This window comes from Podarcis muralis, chromosome 2 (genome assembly GCF_964188315.1).
Source record: "Podarcis muralis chromosome 2, rPodMur119.hap1.1, whole genome shotgun sequence".
NCBI classification, from domain to species: Eukaryota; Metazoa; Chordata; class Lepidosauria; order Squamata; family Lacertidae; genus Podarcis; species Podarcis muralis.
This window is the reverse complement of record NC_135656.1, coordinates 19,750,661-19,774,854: the sequence shown is the minus strand read 5'-3', so window position 1 is coordinate 19,774,854 and position 24,194 is coordinate 19,750,661. Positions and strand designations below refer to the sequence as shown.

At 46.0% G+C, this 24,194-nt stretch overlaps 1 protein-coding gene across 1 annotated transcript; it reads right to left on the bottom strand.

Moving 5' to 3' along the window:
• Positions 1-1,934: 1,934 nt before the first annotated feature.
• On the bottom strand, positions 1,935-23,749 carry SCPEP1 (serine carboxypeptidase 1). The gene is made up of 13 exons (XM_077923967.1): positions 23,567-23,749; positions 18,144-18,289; positions 17,050-17,139; positions 15,059-15,218; positions 13,207-13,277; positions 12,459-12,531; positions 12,280-12,317; positions 10,928-11,056; positions 9,688-9,781; positions 9,026-9,139; positions 8,186-8,323; positions 5,094-5,257; positions 1,935-3,499 (listed from the first exon to the last, which is right to left on the bottom strand). The coding sequence occupies exons 1-13, from the start codon at positions 23,622-23,624 to the stop codon at positions 3,434-3,436; spliced, it is 1,341 nt and encodes a 446-aa protein (XP_077780093.1). The 5' UTR covers positions 23,625-23,749; the 3' UTR covers positions 1,935-3,433.
• Positions 23,750-24,194: the final 445 nt, after the last annotated feature.

The window sequence follows — 24,194 nt, the reverse complement described above, 5'->3', positions numbered from 1 at the left end:
CTGGAGATCCTTGGAGCTGAAATATAATAATAATTATTATTTATTTATACCCTGCCCATCTGGCTGGGTCCCCCCAGCCACTCTGGGCGACTTCCAACAAAACACTAAAATACAATAACCTATTAAACATTAAAAGCTTCCCTAAACAGGGCTGCCTTCATATGTCTTTTAAAGATAGGATAGCTGCTTATTTCCTTCACATCTGAAGGGAGGGTGTTCCACAGGGCGGGTGCCACTACCGAGAAGGCCCTCTGCCTGGTTCCCTGTAACCTCACTTCTCGCAATGAGGGAACCACCAGAAGGCCCTCGGAGCTGGACCTTCGTGTCCAGGCAGAACAATGGAGGTGGAGACGCTCCTTCACGTATACTGGACCAAGGCCATTTAGGGCTTTACAGGTCAGCACCAACACTTTGAATTGTGCTCGGAAACGTACGCTACTTCCACATCCTGTAGAATTCTATCAGTTCTATTTTATCTGCACAAACTGAATGCATTTTAGAAACCAAAATGCTTTTTTTGTGTACAGGCTGAGCAGGAGCAGGGAATGACTTTAGAGTTAACCGCAGTACCTTGTTTTCATTTCCCCTACCCCACTTCCCTGTTCACAGTTGTGAAGAACCGCATTTGTGGATGAACCACCTACCTTGCCACGTGTGTGTCATCGCACATTCTGGTCTGTGACCCTCTTTCATAACTGCATAAATTGTTGACACTATGCAGTCTACGGTGGGATATTTAAAGTCTCCTTACTCCACCTGGTGGCTCAGAAGTCCACTGCAACGTTATGAGTAACCAGACAACACGGCCAAGAATCCGTGGCAATTAATGAAGGTACAGAATATATCCTACAACCTCTTTGTGGGCAGATTGGGGTTTTTTAAGTGGTTCAGATGTATTATATGTCTCAGAAAAAATGGGCTGATGCACAGAAGTAAAACTGCACCAGATTCTCTGTCTACACTTGCTGAAAAATCAGCACAAACGTCTTGGGTGGAATCGGGCAGAAAATCTCTGTAGCAAACAGCTGTATTAAGCTGTCATCTTTTAAAAGGAAAATAAAAATCTAAAGCTATGTTGTGGAATCCTCTGCTCCTCCAAAGTGGTGCCATGCCCTCAGCTGCAATCACAGCTATTAAAGGTAAAGGTAAAGGGACCCTTGACCATTAGGTCCAGTTGTGGCCGACTCTGGGGTTGCAGCGCTCATCTCGCTTTATTGGACGAGGGAGCTGGGATACAGCTTCCGGGTCATGTGGCCAGCATGACTAAGCCGCTTCTGGCGAACCAGAGCAGCGCACGGAAACACCGTTTACCTTCCCGCCAGAGTGGTACCTATTTATCTACTTGCACTTTGACGTGCTTTCGAACTGCTAGATTGGCAGGAGCTGGGACCGAGCAACAGGAGCTCACCCCGTCATGGGGATTTGAACCGCCGACCTTCCGATCGGCAAGTCCTAGGCTCTGTGGTTTAACCCACAGCACCACCTCCATCCCGTCCAATCACAGCTATTATCAAGTAGCCATTAATAGCCCAGTCGGTAGAACACGAGTCTCTTTATCTCAGGGTTGTGGGTTTGACTCCCATGCTGGGCAATAGATTCCTAGCTTTCTGGCTGGAGATGATGGGACCTGGGAGTCCCAACAGCATCCATAGCGCTACAGGCTCTCCACTGCTGGTTTAGAGGAAGGTAGGTAAATTGGTTTTTATCCCAAACCCAGAGAAATAATAGCATCAGGGCATACACAAAGCCTAGGCCGCCACAACAGGCAGACTGAGAATGACGGAAGCTCTGTTTTAGTAAACAAAGGTGGGCATCTAAACCTTAACATATATGTTAATGGCCTATGGAGAAGTATTCACCGGAAACATATAATTGTCTCTAAGTGTTTGTTTTGAAGAGCGCTGCGTGCAGAGTTCATATGCATCATGCAAATGTGGCTTCCATCCATTTATTATTTATTCAGAGTCATCAGAAAGACATGCATGACATAAATAAGCAACATGGGTTTCCATTTCCAACATCCGACATATTTGAACAAGACACAGAGCTCTCCTCCTGGACAAATGTTCGAGAGATGTATTGCAATTTGATCTTGGGGTGCTGCTATATCGACTTCTGAACTCAAGGCGCGAGGCGGGGGGGGGGGCGCGCGAAAGGACAGCCAAGAGAGGATAACACAAAGCAGCATCTGGCAAGACCTTTTCCTTCATCTTCCCATTTCACGGAGCAACAAAGGTCCAGAGATCTGCATACCCACCTTGGGAGTTTCTGGCTGAGGACCTCGTTTCATTCAAGGAGGGATTGTAAACAGCAAAAACGAAACAAGCCTAGCAACCAGTCCTCATTAAGGTGGCAGCAGCTGCCCTTACTGCCAGCTGCCCAATTTAACAAGAAAACGTGAAGCACAGGAAAGATTACCTACCAAAAAAACCCCACACCACCATTACAATGTCGTGCTGGGTTTTTAAATAACAGGTTGAGTTACTGCTCAGATCGTTTCCATTGGGTCAAGTTCAAGTGGGAAAACTGGGCAGGAGTGCAAGGGTTAAGCGCTGCCCTGTTCCCCGCTAGTCCCCTACCACCGCCGGTCCCTCTGCCCAAGACTGTAGCCTCAATCACATCAACAGTGAAAAACAGGGGCGCTGATGCTGCGATCGCTGTGGCCTGTTTCCCCACGGCCATGTTTCAGACCTTTGCGCTGTAGACCAAGCTTCAGGAGGTTGCAAAAGGAAGACTGGTATCTTTGGGAGTTTAAAGCCAGGGCTGCAAGCCCAGACTGCCTGCGTAACAGTGCTTTTCTGAATGCGTATATATATATATATAAATAGTCACCTTAAAATTAGATGCAATAAAACTTCCCTATCATAATTTGCATCTCCCCATCCCCACCCCACACATTTTATGAGCCTGTGCACTTCGGTGCCACGTGGGCTTTTGTCTCCGGGGTCAACCAAACAGCCCCACCCAGCCTGACTACAAAGTGGCTCCTAATATATTTCGTAGCCTTGTTTTGTGTTTTCTACATACAAGGTTGCCCTGAGTCGTTCACAGCAAACACTGTGGTTTAATAGTAGGGCTCGTCTAACAGAGCCTCTGCTTTTCAATCGTCCTCCGGGGGCTTGGCAAACCTCAGTTGATCCTAAGCTCTTACCTGTTTTAAGGGGCAACAGTGCAGAAAGCAGATGTTTGGTGAATTACTTTATCGTACCGAAGGTCAGTGGGGGCACTGCGGAGGCAGAGGCTATGGTATCAGAGGAGTGTGAAAGGAAATGCTTAAAAAAAATAAAATGCCTTGCATAGCGTATCATATAGGGGAAAGACTCAACCGCCCTGAAGAGCTACTGTCCCACCCGCAAGTTCCGTGTGCAATGAGAACATTCCAACAGCATGATGCGCTCTTGTGGGAAAGCCAAGCCAGCTGGCCCCAGTTCTCTTAGCGGCATTGGCGGGTCACCATCTTGACCATTTTCAGCGCCATATCTCCTTGGTCAGCTGGTACCTGTTAAGGAGAGGAACGTGATCTTTACTCTCTTTCCATGATTACGTTTTTATTCCGCCTTTTCTCCAGAGAGCTCTTACACAAACACACTTCTTCCTGTCTCCATTTAATCCTTGCATCAGCAGTGTGAGGTAGGTTAGGCTGACAGATAATAGGCTTCACGGCTGAGAGGGGATTTGAACCCTGGTCTCCTAGGTCCAAGCACGGTGGTACCTCGGAAGTCGAATGCAATCCGTTCCGGAAGTCTGTTTGACTTCCAAAGCATTCAGAAACCAAGGCACAGCTTCTGATTGGCTGCAGGAAGGGGAGCAAACCCCAGCTATAATATTATTCATCTCAGGATTTGCAATCATTTAAAGACAGTGATCCAGAGATGCCAGGGTAAGGCTCCCCTCCCCTCCACACACAGTATTTTTTGGCGTAGGTAGAGAACCGTAAGAAAAATCTGAGGCCTACTGAGTGCAATCTCATCATATCGCTATCGTCCAATGAAAGGTCTCAACATATGGGAGCCTGCCATCTTGAATAAATTATCCAATCATCATTGTGCCCGCTCCACGCTTCCACACTGTAAGAAACAGAACTGCAGCGACTACTGCAACATCAAGAGATTTGTCTCTTGCTGGCAGTTGGTGATTTCAGGATTTTCCCTAACTACCTACAGGGTTTAGTCATTTTGACATGGCCCCTTAAGGACAAAGCAGTTGTGTTCGCTTCCCTTTCCCTTTCATCCTTTGTAGTTTTTATTCAGGCCCAGGCAGATACCAGAAGTATAAAGGGCCCTTGGACGGTTATGTCCAGTCAAAAGCGATTATGGGGTTGCGGCCCTCATCCCGCTTTCAGGCCGAGGGAACCGGTGTTTGTCCACAGACAGCTTTCCAGGTCATGTGGCCAGCATGACTAAACCACTTCTTGAGCAACGGGACACCGTGACAGAAACCAGAGCACATGGAAATGCTGTTTACCTTCCTGCTGCAGCCATACCTATTTATCTACTTGTACTGGTGTGCTTTCGAACTGCTAGATTGGCAGGAGCTGGGACAGAGCAACGGGAGCTCACCCCGCCGCAGGGATTCGAACCGCCGACTTTCTGACTGGCAAGCCCAAGAGGCTCAGTGGTTTAGACCACCACCTGCATACCAGAAGTAGCCTAGCCCCCAACCCTTTTTGTGGAACTGTTATGGCTATCAGCCTGGTCACATATAACCTATTGGTTTTTATATATTTCTCTCTCTTAAACACACAGGCCTGAAGCAAGATACTTTGCAGCTTGAAAGCTTCTAGCAGTATTTTATAAAACCAGCTGGACCAATAAAAGGTTTCAACTCAATTGTTCCGTGTTCCTTGTTCTGTGAAATATTAAGACAGCTATTATAATTATTTCCTTTGGCGCCTTGCATGGGAGCGTAAGTGAAGATTCTCCATACTGTGCTAAATCCCTACTCTCCGAGTCATTGCACCCAAAAATGATGTACTGCGACTGCCAGCAAAGTAACTCCTTGAAAAGACTGCAACAGGAGCATCCAATTTAAAGCAATCAAGTCTCCTTTATATTCCATTTTGTTTCTTTCCCAAGGCATACGAGTTAACTTACCATGTGCCCAGCTTTCAGAATCCAGAAAAAGTCCAGGTTTTCATAGGACTTATGGAAAGCGGCCGTCGCTGTGGATTCCGAGCCGACATATAAAGGCTTCCATCTTTGCGCAGTAAACTTTTTCAGCATGGGCCACTTCAGTTTCCGCAGCCACGCTTCCTGGCCTAAACAGATAATTGAGGGGGGGAGAGAAAACGCTCATGTAAGAGAGAGGTGTCCTGTTTTGCCAAACATCACACTCCACAAAAAATGGTGGCGGTAGCAGGAAATGTCCTTATTGGGTTTTGCTATCTGTTTTAGAAGACCCTGGAATACCACACTTTCCCCCCAGCCCCGCAATAATCAATATACAGTGATTGTATACTGTATATCTGGTTACGTACTTAATTCGTTCTGGAGGTCTGTTCTTAACCTGAAACTGTTCTTAACCTGAAGCACCACTTTAGCTAATGGGGCCTCCCGCTGCTGCCATGCTGCCGCTGCCCGATTGCTGTTCTCATCCTAAAGCAAAGTTCTTAACCCGAAGTACTATTTCTGGGTTAGCGGAGTCTGTAACCTGAAGCGTATGTAACCTGAGGTACCACTGTAATCAATTTAAAGGAACAAAAAAGAGCTCTGCTACCCATAGGAAGCCTGAAAGGGGGTAAAGTTAAAGGATCCCTGGACAGTTAAGTCCAGTCAAAGGCGACTATGGGGCTGTGGCGCTCATCTCGCTTTCAGGCCGAGGGACCCGAGTTTGCCTATGCCTGGCATAGAAACTTGTTTTTCTTTTAACCCTGCGGCATACATCTCTGCTTGTCCCTTAGTACAGGTATAGGCAAAGTTGGCCTTCCAGATGTTTTGGGACTACAACTCCCATCATCCCTAGCTAACGAGACCAGTGGTCAGGGATGATGGGAATTGTAGTCTCAAAACATCTGGCAGGCCGAGTTTTCCTATGCCTGGTCTTGACAATGGGTAGATCTACACACAGGCAGGGGGGACCACTATAAATAAGTCAGAAATTAGATTATAACAAAAAATAAATAAATAACCCCTATGGAAAAGGGCATATAAAAAATTCCTGCTCTCTGATGCCATCTGGTGCAGCATGTTTATAGCACATTCAAATCACTGTTTCTTTCCTAATGTAGCTGAGTCCAATATCTTAGGAAGGCAAGCCGGAATTGTTAAGAAACTATAGTTTGAGATTGGACATTACAAACTGCATTCTCCTTTTCATGGCTGTACTGGGTAAGAGAGGACAGAGGACTCGTGCAGGAAACACTATCGATTGGCACTGAATCCAAACCAGAATGAGGAACCAAGGGGAGGAATATTGAAAAAGAGTGACTCGACTGGCAACAGGATGAGACGTTACAAAAAGGTGGGTTGCCAACTGCCCGAGGAGAACCATGACACTATCAGGGCATCATTTAAGACATTTCTAAGCAACTGGCACGTGCACACAGAATATGCCTGTGACTTCTATAGTCTCTGCCTCTCGTCTCCACCCTGTCTTTCCTGATACTAGCAATTATAGTCTCTGGAACCGCCTTCAAAATTACTCTTCTAAATTGGCTGCTGTGGATTCACCTCTTCCTGGCAGGTTGTTTGCATCTTAAATGCAAACCTGAGCCAGCAAGCTTGTTCCCACTCAGGTCTCCACAAGAAGAAGAAGAAGAAGAAAGAGAAGAAGAAGAAGAAGAAGAAGAAGAAGAAGAAGAAGAAGAAGAAGAAGAGGAGGAGGAGGAGGAGGAGGAGTTTAGATTTGATATCCCACCTTTCACTCCCTTTAAGGAGTCTCAAAGCGGCTAACATTCTCCTTTCCCTTCCTCCCCCACAACAAACACTCTGTGAGGTGAGTGGGGCTGAGAGACTTCAGAGAAGTGTGACTGGCCCAAGGTCACCCAGCAGCTGCATGTGGAGGAGCGGAGACGCGAACCCGGTTCACCAGATTACGAGAATACCTCTCTTAACCACTACACCACACTGGCTCTTTAACCACAAACCATGTTGCCTTAGGTGTAAAGAGATAACGACATAAAAGTGGATATTTGAATACAGTGGATGCTCCGGTTGCGAACGTGATCCATGCGGGATGCATGTTCGCAACCCGCAGCGGCGCATTGCGCATGCACGGGTTGTGAAGCGTCTGTAACCCAAGGTATGACTGTACAGGTTTTGTACATTTTGCAGAAGTTCTTGTTTTAGCCTAGGACAAGACAACCTGGTTATAATCCAAATATCTGGGCAGGCATTCAAGCATGCTTCCAGAAGCCTGAGTTCTCATGGCTACAAGTCAATCTATGTTCTCAGAGCATTGATTATATTGCCTTGTGATGAAACAGGCCCTGAAAGCCAGTCAGTTGTGTATATTATCAACTGCACACTGCAAGAACACAGCCTGAATGGCTTATCAGAATTGCACATGTTTGCAGCTCCTCGTATGCTGGGTTGATAAGACAGTTGCAGGAGGTGGGAGGAAGCAAATATTACCATATTTTTTGCTTTATAAGACTCACTTTTTGACTCCTAAAAAATAAGGGGAAATGTGTGTGCGTCTTATGGAGCGAATGTAGGCTGCGCAGCTATCCCAGAAGCCAGAACAGCAAGAGAGATTGCTGCTTTCACTGCGTAGCGATCCCTCTTGCTGTTCTGGCTTCTGAGATTCAGAATATATTTTTTCTTGTTTACCTCCTCCCAAAACTAGGTGCGTCTTGTGGTCTGGTGCATCTTATAGAGCGAAAAATACGGTAAGTTTCTAGATCTTATAGCTTTGAAAACATTGGAGTAACGACTGGTGAAGTCTCAGAATGGGGCACAGCAAGTATTTGAACTCCTTAGCAAGCAAGTTTAACACTTCTACCAAGGTTTCCCAAACTTGGGTCTCCAGCTGTTTTTGGACTACAACTCCCTTCATCTCTACCTAGCAAGACCAGTGGTCAGGGATGATGGGAATTGTAGTCTGAAAACAGTTTGGGAAACCCTGCTACATAGTATCATGACTGTGAGACGCAAATGGGATTTCAAAAATGCGATGCCTTGCCTATAGCGTCATCCTCCCTCTCTCTGCTGACCACTGACCCTTGCACCCCCAGAAATATCCTTACCTATGGTAGAAACGATGAGATCCAATTGCCCATTGTAGACAGTAACATTGACGTTGGCTGCCAGCAAGTCATCTACGATATCTATTACATTCTTCATGAAGTCTTCAGCCATATTCGCAAACACGTCTTTTGACTGGCCTGGAAGAATGATGGCAAAAACATTAAGAGACAGGGGCAAGGAAAGGAAATATAATCACCATGGCTTTACCACTCATGGGGCCAGGCCCTGAGTTATCTGAGTCAGTATGATATACTGCTAAGGAGAAGTAGAACATTTTATGTGTTGGAGAAGAAATCAGAACATCTAGTGGTATGTACTTTCTTTAAGAAACAACAGTCGACCGCCTTCCATTTTTTTCTGTGCAAATAAAACTGCGTATCAACTCCAACAATGAATTTGCATTTTTTTAAAAATGGAAGTGCGAATTTTAAAGTTGTATATACGCTCTTCTCATTAAACCGCGAAAAGTAATTCAGAAGAATACACTTCCACATGCTCTCTTTAAACTAAACAAGCCTGCCAAGACAGACAGAGTTTTCCACCAAGGTTCACAACTGCCATCAGGTCAGAATGTAATTTAGACTCAAAGGCTTGTGTCCAACTAAGTACTACTCAGAGTAAACCCATTGATGCAGCTAAGTTATGTCCAATAATTTCTATGAGTCTACTCCAGGGGTCAGCAAACTTTTTAAGCAAGGGGCTGGTCCACCGTCCCTCAGACCTTGTGGGGGGCCAGACTATATTTTGAAAAGAAAAAAAATGAACAAATTCAGAGTATACAAAATACCGCTTATGTTACTAGGAAATTTTCAGCTTTATTCCAGATGTTATGACCCTACCTCCCCATTTGACATGGTCTGGAATTATTTTCAGCTTCTTCCTGATGGGCCCGTTCATCAAATCACTCAGCTTGTCCTTACTTTGATGTTGTACATGACGCTGGAAGAGTTTCACTTACGGAAAGAGAAGGGGAGAGAAATAGAGAAAGGCTTTCATTGGAGACTGCATGAGCCGGTTTATCTGGAAAGATGACGCATATTAATTATAGAGCCTAAATCCTCGCCCTTCAGTTGCAAGAACTGCAGGGCGATTTCTAGTAGGCCAAAAATCAAAAACAAAACAAAACAAAAACAGCCCATAATAGCTTGGGGGGAATCAGACAGCGTGAGACAGCAATAAAACAACCCATGAGTGGCAGCAGAATCAAAACTAATAGCTAAAAGACAAATTTAAAAGTCATGGCTTGGCACCGACTTGCAATTCGGTGCTAGGAAAGATTCCCCGGGTAAAATATTTCCTTTCCTTGGTCATATGACCTGTCTAGTCATATGATCCAGTGCAGCATCAAAGGCCATAAATGAGGCCTTGCGTGGAAAAACATGGAAATTCCCAAATCCTATGGCTGCCACCAAATGTGATGGAGGAAATGTGCCTGGGGCACAAAGATATTTCTGGCAATGATAAACCTGCCGTCAAATAGGGCACTTCCCTCTGAACTTACACACAGGTACTGTTTCGCTTGCAACAGATGCAGCAGCTGTAGATGAAGTAGTATCCTGAGTCAGAATGTTATAGAAATTCACACCATTCGTGTACTAGAAAAGAAAATGGAGAATGCAGTGAGGAGAGGAGAATGAGAGCTTCTCACCAGAAGACATCAGTACACCTCAGCTTTATACAGCTCTGGGTTTTCCCCCATGACAAGTCAAAATTCAGCTTTTTGGTGGGGGAGAATGAGCTTTTTAAGGAAGGCGATTGTCCAAAAAGTTGTGGAGGGTTTTTTTTGACATACACTTCCTGGTTCTGTTTGCAAAAAAACCCCAGACATATGGCAACGCTACCACAAGTCATGAGTTGAGTCTCCTTTGCACCCAGTCATCAAACTGTCTCTGCTTCTTCAAAACTACTAACCCAGGGGTCGGCAAGGCTTACCGGGCATGGGCTGGATCACTCCCGCAGAGATCTTCCGTGGGCCGGACTGGTGCAGCTTGACGCCAGAAATCGTGTCTGCGCATATCCACGGCGCTGGGAATCACTTCTGCACATGCTCAGATGCCAAAAATCGTGCCACTGCAGAAGCGATTTTCAGCGTCTGGGCATGTGCAGAAGCAATTTCCGGCACCGTGGACGTAGGTAAAGGTAAAGGGACCCCTGACCATTAGGTCCAGTCGTGGCCGACTCTGGGGTTGCAGTGCACATCTCGCTTTATTGGCTGAGGGAGCTGGCGTACAGCTTCCGGGTCATGTGGCCAGCATGACTAAGCCGCTTCTGGCAAACCAGAGCAGCGCACAGAAATGCCGTTTACCTTCCCGCCAGAGTGGTACCTATTTATCTACTTGCACTTGGATGTGCTTTCGAACTGATAGGTTAGCAGGAGCAGGGACCGAGCAACGGGAGCTCACCCCGTTGCAGGGATTCGAACCGTCGACCTTCTGATCGGCAAGTCCTAGGCTCTGTGGTTTAACCCACAGCGCCACCTGCGTCCCTCATCGTGGACATGCACAGACACAATTTCCGGCATCTGGGCATGCACAGAAGCGATTTCCGGAGCCGCAGAAGAGAGTACCTGTGCCATGCTGCACTGGTTTAGCGCAGCGCACGGGGATTCGCTGAGCAAGCGGCTAGGTTCGGGGGTGGCTCATGGGCCAGTTAAGCAACCCTCATAGGCCGCTTCCGGCCCACGGGCCTTAGGTTGCTGACCTCTGTCTAATCTGCTCACACAAACTCCTTACAAAGCTTACCTCCTCTATGGTATCTTCGGCCTTACTCCAAAGCAATGTAGCCAGCTTGAATTGCCTTTTATTCATAGCATCAAGGACCTTTTTGGCAGCTGTGGTCACTTGTTTCAAACCTTTATCGTCAAGGTAAGACTGCAGTGCAAAATAGGGAAAATGAACATACATGAAAATCATATGACAGATGTGTTGACCACCCTGCCATATGCTGGGGACAAGGTCTCTATACTTTCAAGAAGACAGTCCTCTATTTGAAAGGCGTCCTCTGTTCAAAAGGATGTGTGGTCCAAGGATGGGTTAAAGAACAAGAACTCTAAAAAAGAGACAGCAGGGAGCTTGAAGTTGCTTATCAACACTTAGCACCCAGAGAAATAAATAATAATAATAATTTATTATTTATACCCTGCCCATCTGGCTGGGTTTCCCCAGCCACTCTGGGCGGCTCCCAATCAATACAGCATTAAATATTAGAAACTTCCCTAAACAGGGCTGCCTTCAGATGTCTTTTAAAAAGAAGATAGCTGCTTATTTCCTTCACATCTGAAAGGAGGGCGTTCCACAGGGCGGGCGCCACTACCGAGAAAGCCCTCTGTCTGGTTCCCTGTAACCTCACTTCTCGCAATGAGGGAACCGCCAGAAGGCCCTCGGTGCTGGACCTCAGTGTCCAGGCTGAATGATGGGGGTGGAGACGCTCCTTCAGGTATACAGGACCGAGGCCGTTTAGGGCTTTAAAGGTCAGCACCAACACTTTGAATTGTGCTCGGAAATGTACTGGGAGCCAATGCAGATCTCTCAGGACCGGTGTTATGTGGTCCCGGCGGCCACTCCCAGTCACCAGTCTAGCTGCTGCATTCTGGATTAATTGCAGAAAGGCCAGGTACACACCAAGTCATAGTATTCTGCACTATGGTAGGGCATATTGTGTATTTCAAAAATTTTATCTATACACTTAAGCTAGCACATGTAATTCTTATGCAAGCCTGAATCCTCTTTTGTTCAGTGATGCTCGAAGCTCCGTACATACCATATCTATAAAGCACCCCACACAAACACAAGGTATCCTGGGAATTGTAGTTTACTCATCACAGAGTTTAACAAATGACAACTTGCAGGATTATTTGGGAGGGAGGGAGAATGTGCTTCAAATGTATGGCGTGTACACAGTATAAGGGGCCGCCCTAGCATCTGAGACTACTGCAGCCCAAACAAGAGGGAGTGGCTTTTGCATTTCACATGAAAATATGACTGTCTGCCTATGGGAATACAAGGATTCTGGGCTGGATGGGCCTTAGATATGACGGTTCTCATGAAAAAGTAAAAAACTAACTGCAAAAAGCATGGACCGAGTAAACACTTACAGTGCTGTAAAGGTAAGGTCCCCAGGAAATCACAGAATCTAAAGGGTAAAAAAGAAAAATCACGAGTTTCCATGATGCAATAGACTTTCTTAACAGCCAGCTAAATCCTCTCCGGCTGAAAAAAATCCCTGATTACAAGGACGACAGGAGAGATGTTCTCAAGACTCCCATTAACATACCTAGAGGAGAAATCCACGAATCGCCAAGTGCTACACCCAGAAAATTGCACTTTATGGTCCCAGCTTGAACAGCCTTTGAAAAAGAAAAAAAAATGTCAACAAGAGTTTGTGTAAAATGAGATCTACACCAATATAATATGTAATATTTTGAGTAGGGCACCAGCAATTTGACAGTACCGCCTTCAAGAACACATGAACCTATAAACAGAGCCTGTAGATTTCGGATGCTGTTTCAGAGCGAACAGAGAGGAAGCCAGCATAGTCGTACCTTGGTTCTCGAACAGAATCCGTTCCGGAAGTCCGTTTGACTTCCGAAAATGCTTAAAACCAAGGTGCGGCTTCCGACTGGCTGCAGGAGCTTCCTGCACTGAATGAGAACCTGCAGAACCTGCGTCGGACATTTGGGTTCCAAAAAACATTCGCAAACTGAAACACTCACTTCCGGGTTTGCAGCGTTCAGGAGCCAAAACATTCAAGTCACAAGGCGTTCAAGATATGACTGTATTCCACAACTGATGTCAACGGTGGCGGATGATTATTAGCTAGCACCCATGAGAAGAGGCATGTTTCTAAGGAAGAATCCAATCTCTTTAGAGATGGGGAACCTGTGGCCCTTCAGACTCCATCAGCCACAGCCAGCATGACCAATGGTCAGAGATAAGGGAAGCTGCAGCCCAGTGACCTCTAGAGGGCCACAGGTTATTGCCTCTCCCCTGTCCGCCCTCAGGGAAAGGTTTGATCCATGTACCTTATGCAGTTCCAAAGCGACGCCAGCAGCCATTTTGCCTCCGTACGATTCTGAAAAGATGTAGAAAGGGACTTTCTACAAGAGAAATCCCATGAAAGCAGTTAAGGTTTTGAGCACGGTACATTCTATTCACCTGCCCCTCATCTCCAAACAGACAAAAATAAAAGTTTCGGCGTTTCCTTCCTCCCCAAACACACCGGAAATTGATCTATTCTGAGGAGCGAGGCCAGATGATAAAGTCTTCACTTCCATTTGCAATCATGAAGGGTAAATAAGACCACAGGTTAGTGACCATATACATCACTGAACAACTCCGGTATGGCCAAAATCAGGAATTATGGGAACTGTAGGATCCCCGCTGAGGATTTGGTCATCAGATTTTTGCCACATTCTCTTTCCAAAGATAAAACTAACTCCTCCACTATAAACTAAGTGTACCAAATTGGATTGATGTGCATGAGATCTTATGTATCCCGGTTTTCACTTCTGAAAAACCAAGGACTAGAATATTATTTCATCCGACTCATCTCGAAGGAGCCCAAGGCACCTAGTTCCTCCATTTCATTCTCGCAACAACCCAGTGAGGTACGATGGGGTCAATCACTCTCAGCCGAAGGTTACCAAATGAGCTGAGCGGGGATTTGATTTCCTCAGACTTCCTCAAACACATTGCCCGATTTGAGGAAGTGGAGAATGTGAGGCAGTAAGTGCAAAAGAGCAGGAAATAAAGTGTTGAGACTCTCATGATCCAGTCCCTGTAGTCTACAATGGCTTTGGAAACTCTCAAACCTTTCTGGAAAGTCATTCGGCCTAGTAATTTAATAACACAAAGCTGGGATTCTAAAATGGACGTATACTTTCCCCCCTTTTCATTGAGCGTCATTTGCAGGGCGGGGAAATTCTCAACACAAGAGGGGCATTCAGATGTCATGATAAAACTATGGCTTATCGAGACAGGAATGAGCTCACATGCTCCTCCCATCTCTCCCGATTTCCGGTGTATTTCCTTTGATTCATCATAGTTCAGCATTCTGTCTGAACCCTAAACTGAGATTGATCCCAGGTATGGTTTGTTACAACAACCCACCATCATAACCCTTGGTTTAAAGACTTGCCAATTTTTCAGATTAATAGCAGTTTGGGGTCTGGAGGAACACTAAACTGTGGTTAATCAAAGTGGAAGTAAAAATACTTCCAAATTCTACCATGTAACCAATGACCTCATGTCACACATATCATGGCAGGGATGGGGGGGCGGAGATAATAGTGTCATAAGTAATCGCCATAATATGTACATTTGACTTCAAAATGGCAAGTGTTGGACACTCGATTCTTTTCTCTTTTTTTAAATAAATTTTTTATTAGATTTTCCACCGTGATAACACAAACCACAAAGCAAGATGATACAGAAAAAAAGAAAAAAGAAGAAAGAGAAAACGGAAAGAAAGGGGGGGGAAAGGGGGAACAATAAACAGATAAACAATAACAACAAACTTAATTCTTCACAAATCCAACCTTTTAAACATCTTGGTTGACTTCCTCAAATCTCTCCCTTCTGAGTTTCCTTGTAATTAAAAGTAACAGCTTTCCAATATAGTTATTAAACTAAAACAATTTCCAATTATAGTCCACCTTACTCACTTTTCTTAACACTCTAAATCCCATTTATTTAATTATAACTTAATTTAATCCTAGGCCTATTTGTTTATTTCAAGTAATTTCTAATTTTTTATATTACAAGGACACTCGATTCTAGGCTCGTGTGGCCATTCAATGGACTACTTGCAGCTCTAGCTGTAGAAGTAACATTTCCTACCTAATATTTAAAATTATTCCATCCTTATCTGGTTACTTGCCTGGAATTCGGGCTTAGACTTGAAGAATTCTCTGAGAACCACCATCAGGTCCGTGGAGACTGTGCAGAGATTTGTGGCGTACGCAAGGGTATCGTTCACATAGCTGAATCCAGTGCCAACAGGGTTATCGACAAACAGCAAGCTTGCTGTCTGCAGCTGCATCGCCAAAAGAAAACAGAGTAAACCTTCTATATAAAGGTAAAGATAAAGGTACCTGCCCATATGGGCCAGTCATATCCGACTCTAGGGTTGCGCGCCCATCTTGCTTAAGAGGCCGGGAGGCAGCGCTGTCCGGAGACACTTCCGGGTCACGTGGCCAGCGTGACAAAGCTGCTCTGGCGAGCCAGCACCAGCGCAGCACACGGAAACGCCGTTTACCTTCCCGCTATAAAGCGGTACCTATTTATCTACTTGCACTTAAGAGTGCTTTCGAACTGCTAGGTGGGCAGGAGCTGGGACCGAACGAGGGGAGCTCACCCCGCTGGGGGGATTCGAACTGCTGACCATGCGATCGGCAAGTCCTAGGCGCTGAGGTTTTACCCACAGCGCCACCCGTGTCCCAACCTTCTATATATACACTGGCAAAACACACACAGAGAATAAGCAGTAGTGTGGCTCAAGATGACTTGACAACGGAGCAAAGCGTGGTTGTGCATTTGGTAAAGAAAAACCCTCCCCAAAGTTCACATTTCCCTTTTCCATCAGGTTCAGATGTTTGCAATGGATAGATTCAAACTGGGCAAAACAAGGAAAATAATTTTGATGCCCCGTAAGTGGACTGTTCCTCAGAGCTGTAGCTACTGGGTGTGTGTGTGGCTAGCCAGGTTTTTTTGACCCAGGTGAAGCCTCCAGAGAGGTGCCATTGAGGCTTCCAGCCTGTGTGTGTGTGTGTGTGTGTGTGTGTACACACGCAAATGTGTGGGGTGTGCCAAACCAGGTCTTTGACCTGAGTGAAACAAAGCCCATTTTTGCTCCTCATGTTCCAGGTCATTGTTTTCCGACTGCATTGTTTGAGGTTTTAGAAGATGGTGTGTAAATATATATACGAAGAAAGCCACAGTACAAACTCTTTAACGTACGCTTGCAAGTTTTGACTATCAGCATAAGCAGCAACAAGCCTTTGAGGCTAGCTAATCTTGTGAAACACACACACACAACAACAGCATTGACAATGACTTTTACCACCCACATAACGCACAGAAATTAAGCAAGTGAGGCTTTTCCTGGAATTACAATTCCATTTTTCACTCAGGATGATGTTTCACCCACTTCATTTCTGCTTGTTGGGCTCATTTAAAAGGATCAGGGAGAGTTTAAACTTCCATTGTTTTGCTTTATCACATTTTTAAAATATCATTTTCATTATTACCATTTCCAAAATCGCAATCACATTCAAATATATATTTCCACCATTAATATCTTTCTTTATGACAAAACATTCAACGACTTCCCCTTCCCCGATTCCTTTAATTTCCCCACCATTCCTGCACATTCTTACATGTCCTCTTGGTTTATTTTCTCCCTTTATTCTTCCTTTTTTATATATTATACCATTGAGTTTACCTTAATCCTGCTAGCGTTTTCACTTGTTTACAGTTATTTTCCAAACAGTCTCCTTTTTATTGTTGCAAACCACTATGACACATTTCTGCGATATAGCAGTATTCAAATATTTTTACAAATAAATGAATAAATATGATAAGTGCCAACTCTGGTTCCAAGCTGAAAACATGCAGGAAGGATCCTAAAGCTCACATATTGTATGGGCAAAGGAAAACAGAAACGGGAAACAGAAATTGCAATATAGTATGACCAACTGCAGTGTGCAAAAATCATGATCTGGAAAAGCCATTCGTAATAAATTCCATGGGACACTCTTTTTCCTGCTTAATCTCATAATCATGTGAGGAAGCATGGTTAACTCCTTAGACAACAATGGGTGGGTGGGTAGGAAATGAATCTTCTAGTCACAAGCCATGATACATACCCAAGTTGTCTTTCTTGGCTTTAGATCACTATCTAAAGGGCCAATCTCTTCAAAGTTTCCGAATCCTGATCCTGAAGCCCCCGGGCCACCCTGTAAAGCCACACAGATTAGGGAAAAAAGCAGAGAAAAACAGATTATAAACCTTTTATAGCCCTTCCCTTCTTTGTCTCCACAAAACGCCTATGAAGTAGGTCATCAGAGGTAGATGGTTTCTCCAATGGCTGAACATGGATTGCGTTTCCTCAGCAATCACTGCAAGATGTTAAACTACAACTCCCATCACCCCTGACCATTGGGCTTTGCAGTCTGGCGCTGATGGGAGTTGGAGTCCAACATCAGCCAGTAGAGCTGGGCGATATCTGGTTTTCAACATTGTGATGTTTCACCAGCTAAAACATCACAATACAGTGGTACCTCGGGTTACAGGCACTTCAGGTTACAGACTCTGCTAACCCAGAAATAGTACCTCGGGTTAAGAACTTTGCTTCAGGGCAAGAATAGAAATTGCGCAGTAGCAGCGGGAGGCCCCATTAGCTAAAGTGGTACCTCAGGTTAAGAACAGTTTCAGGTTAAGAACAGACCTCCAGAACGAATTAAGTTCTTAACCCAAGGTAACACTGTATACTGATCTATAACAATATCTTAGGTAAGAGGTAAAGGATTCCTGGACAGTTAAGTCGAGTCAAAGGCAACTATTGGGTTGCGGCGCTCAACTCCACTTTCAGGCCAAGGGATTTGGTGTTTGTCCACAGACAGCTTTCCGGGTCATGTGGCCAGCATGACTAAACCGCTTCTGGCGCAACAGAAAACAGTGATGGAAACCAGAGCGCATGGAAACGCCGTTTACCTTCCCGCTGCAGTGGTACCTATTTATCTATTTGCACTGGTGAGCTTTCAAACTGCTAGGTTGGCAGGAGCTGGGACAGAACAATGGGAGCTCACTCTGTCATGGGGATTCGAACCGCCAACCTTCTGATCGGCAAGCCCAAGAGGCTCAGTGGTTTAGACCACAGCGCCACCCGCTGCTGACCGCCGCAGTAAACTGATAGCATAATCCTTCTGCAAATCACACCCCATATCCTGCCCGAACTTACCTGAAGCCACATGATCAGAGGGAGCTGTGTGAAATTCTTCGCAGGGCTGTCGGCATAGTACAGCCACCAGAACATGCTGGCGTTGGGCCTGACAGTGACATACCCCCATGCCTGCTTCGGTTCTTTCGGTTCCTCTAAATACACAGCTGAAAAGGAGGAGAAAAAACACAGGTTGCTACACGTTATAGAAAGGTGGTGTATGCGCTTGACATGATAAATACGGACAGGAACCCTTTTGACTCCAGTACCAAGATCAATGTTCGGCCCGTTTCAACACACAAAGCTTCTTCTTCCATCACTGTGTCAATGATTCTTGAGAAACTGCTACTTGTGCAATGGGTCAGGCTGGTATCGCACAGCGCAACTCGAATCCACAAAAGCAGTTGCATGCCAGATCGTCGCTGAAAAATTACTAGACACACCCTCGCAAAGGATTCTTAGGCAATTCAGACAAACCACAAGGCTGAGGTCAGAGTATCTGCAGAAGCCCTGAGGCCTACTCTTAGAGACGTTCAAGGCTACATTGCAAAAGGGTATTTGGCGTGATTTAAAGCAGGCATAGGCAAACTCCAGCCCTCCAGATGTTTGGGACTACAATTCCCATCATCCCTGACCACTGGTCCTGTTAGCTAGGGATGGTGGGAATTGTAGTCCCAAACATCTGGAGGGCCGGAGTTTGCCCATGCAATAATTTGGGTTGTATTCCGCACAGCACCAAGGTGAACATTCGCTGTAAGGATTTCTGCTTGCGAAACAGAACAACCTCCCACTCTCCTTCAAGCCACCTAAATATATTTGGGGGGTTTCTCTGGAGTAGATTTGGGGATGGTGCAGGGGACACACAGGGAAAGGAGAAGGGGGGCAAATCCCATTGTGCATCAGTGCAAACAACCATGATGTGGGTGGGCAGTCACCTCAGCTTGGCGCTGGACATTTCAAGAACATTGCTAGCAGAAGAGAGGGGCGGCAAAGGCAGCCTACAGCTCTTTCCGTAAAGTCTTGTGAACAGCTAGGATATTCTAGACACAACCAATCAGGGAAAGGAGATAACAAATTGACCTTCACCCCCACAGCTGTGTACTTAACCATCTCGCTTGGATTATATCTCAGAATTTGTCACATTACTCAGAGGCACTGGGTGTTCTGTCTACACCCCGGGAAGCTATGTATTTTTCCTCTGGCATTCCAGAGCACTGTTACTCTGGGACATACCTGAATAAATTTATGCATTTTGAAATGAAAATGGATGTGAGTAAGAGGTTGTGGTCTGGTTCACACATCCAGCAGAAATGAGGTGGCGAAATGACTTCTTACCACTTTGAACTTACTAAAGTGATACCTCAGTTTTTGAACAGAATCCGTTCCGGAAGACCGTTCAAGTTCTGAAACGTTCAAAAACCAAAAACTCAATAGCCGACAGCTAGGCCTCAGGATCTTGCACTCAGCGGAAGCCGCGTGGCATGTTCAACTTCCAAGGCGTGTTCGAAAACCGAAGCATTTACTTCCGTGTTTACGGCGTTCGAAAACCAAAATGTTCGTCAACAGAGACGTTCGAAAACTGAGGTACCACTGTACTTCGGACTGCATGTAGGGCATTTCTGAATGCTCTTCCTCTTAAGAACTCCCTAGAAGAAATCGAACACACTGGGGAGAAATGTTCTGTATGTTATCTCCCTGCTGTGCTACTTTTGTGCTTGCAGAGATCACGCACACAACATTCAGTAGTGCAGCTCTACATTTGCAGTCAGAAGAGGCAGACCCATTTTACCATCTCGTCCTACTAGATCAGGCTTCCTCAACCTTGGCCCCCCAGATGACTTGAGACTACAATTCCCAGCATCCCTGACCACTGGTCTTGCTAGCTAGGGATCATGGGAGTTGTAGGCCAAAAACATCTGTAGGGCCGAGACTGAGGAAGCCATTACTGCATCAGGTGGCCTGGTGTGGAGCTGTTTCAGCAAACAGGAAGGGTTGTCACATTTCAGTCTCGCCCCACTAACTACAGCACACAGCTTGATAAACACAGGCGTAGAAACCAGCTCCTAGGCAAGTTTTTGGCATGTAGGCTTCCAATAAAACCTTGATTGTCGCTCACTGCATTCCACCAATAGGATTCAGCCTTCCTCCAGAAACTGATGCCACAACAGTCGATGCAACTGCTCTGGGTGAGAGTCGCCTCCCCGCCCATCTGTAGGTGTAAAGCTATGGTTGCGAATGGACTACTCCCAGAAAACGGTGCCACCTTTTTTCTCACGTGGCTGTTATGAATTCTTTCAGCAGAAATTCAGCCAGAGCCAGCCATCGCTCCATCTCTATGCTAGGAATCTAATCCCCTGTTGAATGCAGTTAATTGTTAAATCCAATAGGGCAGGTGGAGGTTTGACAAATTTAATCCCAGAGAGTAAAAGATGTACACTGTGTGTGCTTCTATGCCTTTTTATTTCCCTGTGTTCCATGGGATTTACTCCCATGAAGAATGCACAGGATGGTCACTTTGGAAACACAGGGCAAATCCTGCAAACACGCAGAACTTTCACACATACATCTATTTATGATTTATTGACCGATTTGTAGACTGCCTTTTAAGGGAACAGTTACCTTCCTATCACTGTAATCTGCAAGGATAATAACTAATTGCAAAGTATAAACATGTAACGAATAATGTGGAGTTAAAAACTGGATTGCTGCCCATAAAAATGAGCAGAAGTCATCAGTACAACAATGGACATGAATGAAGACTGTCACATTAAAAATGTCAAAGATGGGGAATGAATTCCGCAATCACAGGGCCACCACCAGAACACGCTTGCTCTGGTACCCATCACTCTAATGCAGGCTTCCTCAACCTCAGCCCTCCAGATGTTTTGAGACTACAATTCCCATCATCCCTGACCACTGGTCCTGCTAGCTAGGGATCATGGGAGTTGTAGGCCATAAACATCTGGAGGGACAAGGTTGAGGAAGCCTGCTCTAATGCCTTTTACTGTTGAGACATAGCTAATGGTCAAGGACAACAGGAGATAAAGGTCAAAATCTGGGGTGCCACAGTTCCCCACTCATGTGTTGGCTAATGTGCTGCAGCAGGGGGCATGATGAAAACTGCCTAGTGTGGATACTCAATGTGGTGCCCTGCACTTGCTTTTAGGTTCCAAGTTCCCACCATCTCTGAGCTTTGGCTGTATTAGCTGGGGCTGCTAGGAACTGGAGTCCCATAACATCTGACTGCCCCCCACAAAGACTACCCCTGCGATACTGAACGCTACGGGGTTAGACTGCAAAAGAGGACATCATCCCTGCACTTTTAGTTGTGGTACACACAAGGGGATTTCAGCTCTTCTTTCCCTAACAGGCTGTATAAATACTACAATGTGATAAGTTTTGACCTCCTAAAATTCCTTTTCTTCCATTCAGACATTACAGGTTCAGGGGCCTCATCCTCTTTTTGCATCTGCACATGCAGAGACAAGGGCTGGGTGGGCAGAGAGGGTCAGGTGGAGGATAACCAACCCATCCGTTTAGGGGTTGCAACCAATGTGTTTCACTACAGAGAGCTGCAGGGATCAGCATCTGAACCTTGCAGAGATCGCCTGGCTTGAAAGTAATCAAGGCCACCAGGCAGAAAGAGCTTCTGTGTAAAAGCAAACTCATTGCGCAATCGTATACCCAGGACTTATGTTAAGGAGGGCAGGACACGCAGCTGTTTTCCTCCTCTGTCTGGCTCTGTCTAGCACAGGGGCCAGCAAAGTTTATCTTGCCTGGGCCGGATCAGTCCTGCGGAGATCCCACCATGGGCTGGATTGCGTGCACCTGCGATTTTAGCACAGCACACGAGCGGGCAACTTGGTTTGGGGGCGACTTATGGGCCAGTGAAACGACCTCCATTGGCCACTTTCGGCCCATGAGCCTTAGAAGAAGAGTTTGGATTTGATATCCCGCTTTATCACTACCCTAAGGACGCGGGTGGCGCTGTGGGTTAAACCACAGAGCCTAGGACTTGCCAATCAGAAGGTTGGCAGTTCGTGAGCTCCTATTGCTCAGTCCCTGCTCTTGCCAACCTAGCAGTTCAAAAGCATGTCAAAGTGCAAGTAGATAAATAGGTACCGCTCCAGCGGGAAGGTAAACGGCGTTTCCGTGCGCTGCTCTGGTTCGCCAGAAGCGGCTTAGTCATGCTGGCCACATGACCCAGAAGCTATACGCCGGCTCCCTCGGCCAATAAAGCGAGATGAGCGCTGCAAGCCCAGAGTCGGTCACGATTGGACCTAATGGTCAGGGGTCCCTTTACCTTTACCTTTTTAAGGAGTCTCAAAGAGGCTAACGTTCTCCTTTCCCTTCCTCCCCCACAACAAACACTCTGTGAGGTGAGTGGGGCTGAAAGACTTCAGAGAAGTGTGACTAGCCCAAGGTCACCCAGCAGCTGCATGTGGAGGAGCAGAGACTCGAACCCGGTTCACCAGATTATGAGTCTACAGCTCTTAATCACTACACCACACTGGCTGACCCCAGGTTGCTGACCCCTGGTCTAGCAGATTTGGAATGTCTCAACAGTTGTTTTAAATCAGTGTTTCCCAACCTTGTGCCTCCAGCTGTTTTTGGCCTACAATTCCCATCATCCCTTGCCACTGGTCTTGCTAGTCAGGGATGATGGGAGTTGTAGGCCAAAAACATCTGGAGGCACAAGGTTGGGAAACACTGTTTTAAATTACTTTCTTTTGACCCCAAGTGCTCAGAAAAATCTGTCAAAATCTCTTTTTTTAGCTAAGTATTTTTATTTATTTTCTTGATGGGGGGGCAGCTGCTCCCACCTTTGGCTACACCTATGATCCTATAACCAGAAGCAAACCCCACTGAATCCGACAGGTATCACTCCCAGCGTACAGGACTGCAGCTGGGGGGGGGGGATGTAACCCAGAAGCAAATTCCTTAAGATATCAGCATGGGCGTAGCGGGTGGGGGTGGGGAGTGCATCTGCCCTCCCCCTAAATCAAGTAAATAAATAAAAATGCTTAAGTAACTGAACATTTGCATTACAGATAATTCGGTTCTGCCTCACCCAACAGAAACCCTGCCCCCCCCCATAAAAATAAATCCTGGCTATGCCCATGGATACCAGTGAACCCTGCTTCCAAAGAGATGTAAGCAGCTGGGAAATAATAAGTAAGCGTGCATTTTCAGTTCAGTTTAATTGCGAACAACAAATATTCATACCCCAGCCGCTCTGGGCGGCTCCCAACAGAATATTAAAAATGCGATAAAACGTCAACCATTAAAAAACTTCCCTAAAGAGGGTTGCCCTCGGATGTCTTCTAAAAGTCAGATAGTGGTTTGTTTTTAATCGGGCACTTCCCCTCCAGTAAGAGCTTAAAACAACATACACGAAAAAGCCAGGCACTGAGTTGCAGAGGTCAGTTCCCCTTCAAACTCACCTGAGCCCAAAGTGGCCAGAGAAAACAGCGCAATCGCGTGCGGCAGTTTCAGCAACATCTCTGCTCTTGCCCCGCGATTTCCTGGCTGGCGGTCATATGACTCAGTCTGCTTGTCAGCTGTTTGTGCGAGAGGGAAGTGCGCCTTTTTATTTAAGGGAGCCGGGCGGGCCGCAGAGCCGGGCAAAGAGCCGCCCCCTTTCCGCCTCAGCCGGGGAAGTGCAGCCGATGATTGATTTCCACTTGCCGGTTCCTGCAAGCTTTGCGCGTTTGCGCCGTGGGTGGGGCGAGCGTTTCGACACTCCGCGGGAAGATGGATGAGGGACACTTCGTTTCGGCGCGAGCAAGTTTGCGCGGAGGAATGCCAGCAGCACGCTGTCAAACATGCAGGTGCTTAATTACGTCGGGAGCAATTTGGTTATGCAAATGAGAGAGCTGAAGATCTGCTGGGTTTCGCACCCGATCGTGCTGCAGTACCAGTTTCCTGCGTGGCTGACGCAGCTGGTTTTGCCTAATCCATTTCGCTCCTTTGCTCTCTGTTTTGTTTTTGTTTTTTTGTATAATTTTCATTAAGTTTTTCAGTTTTACATTTTAGAATATTCATTTAAACCACCTTAAAATTATCAATGAC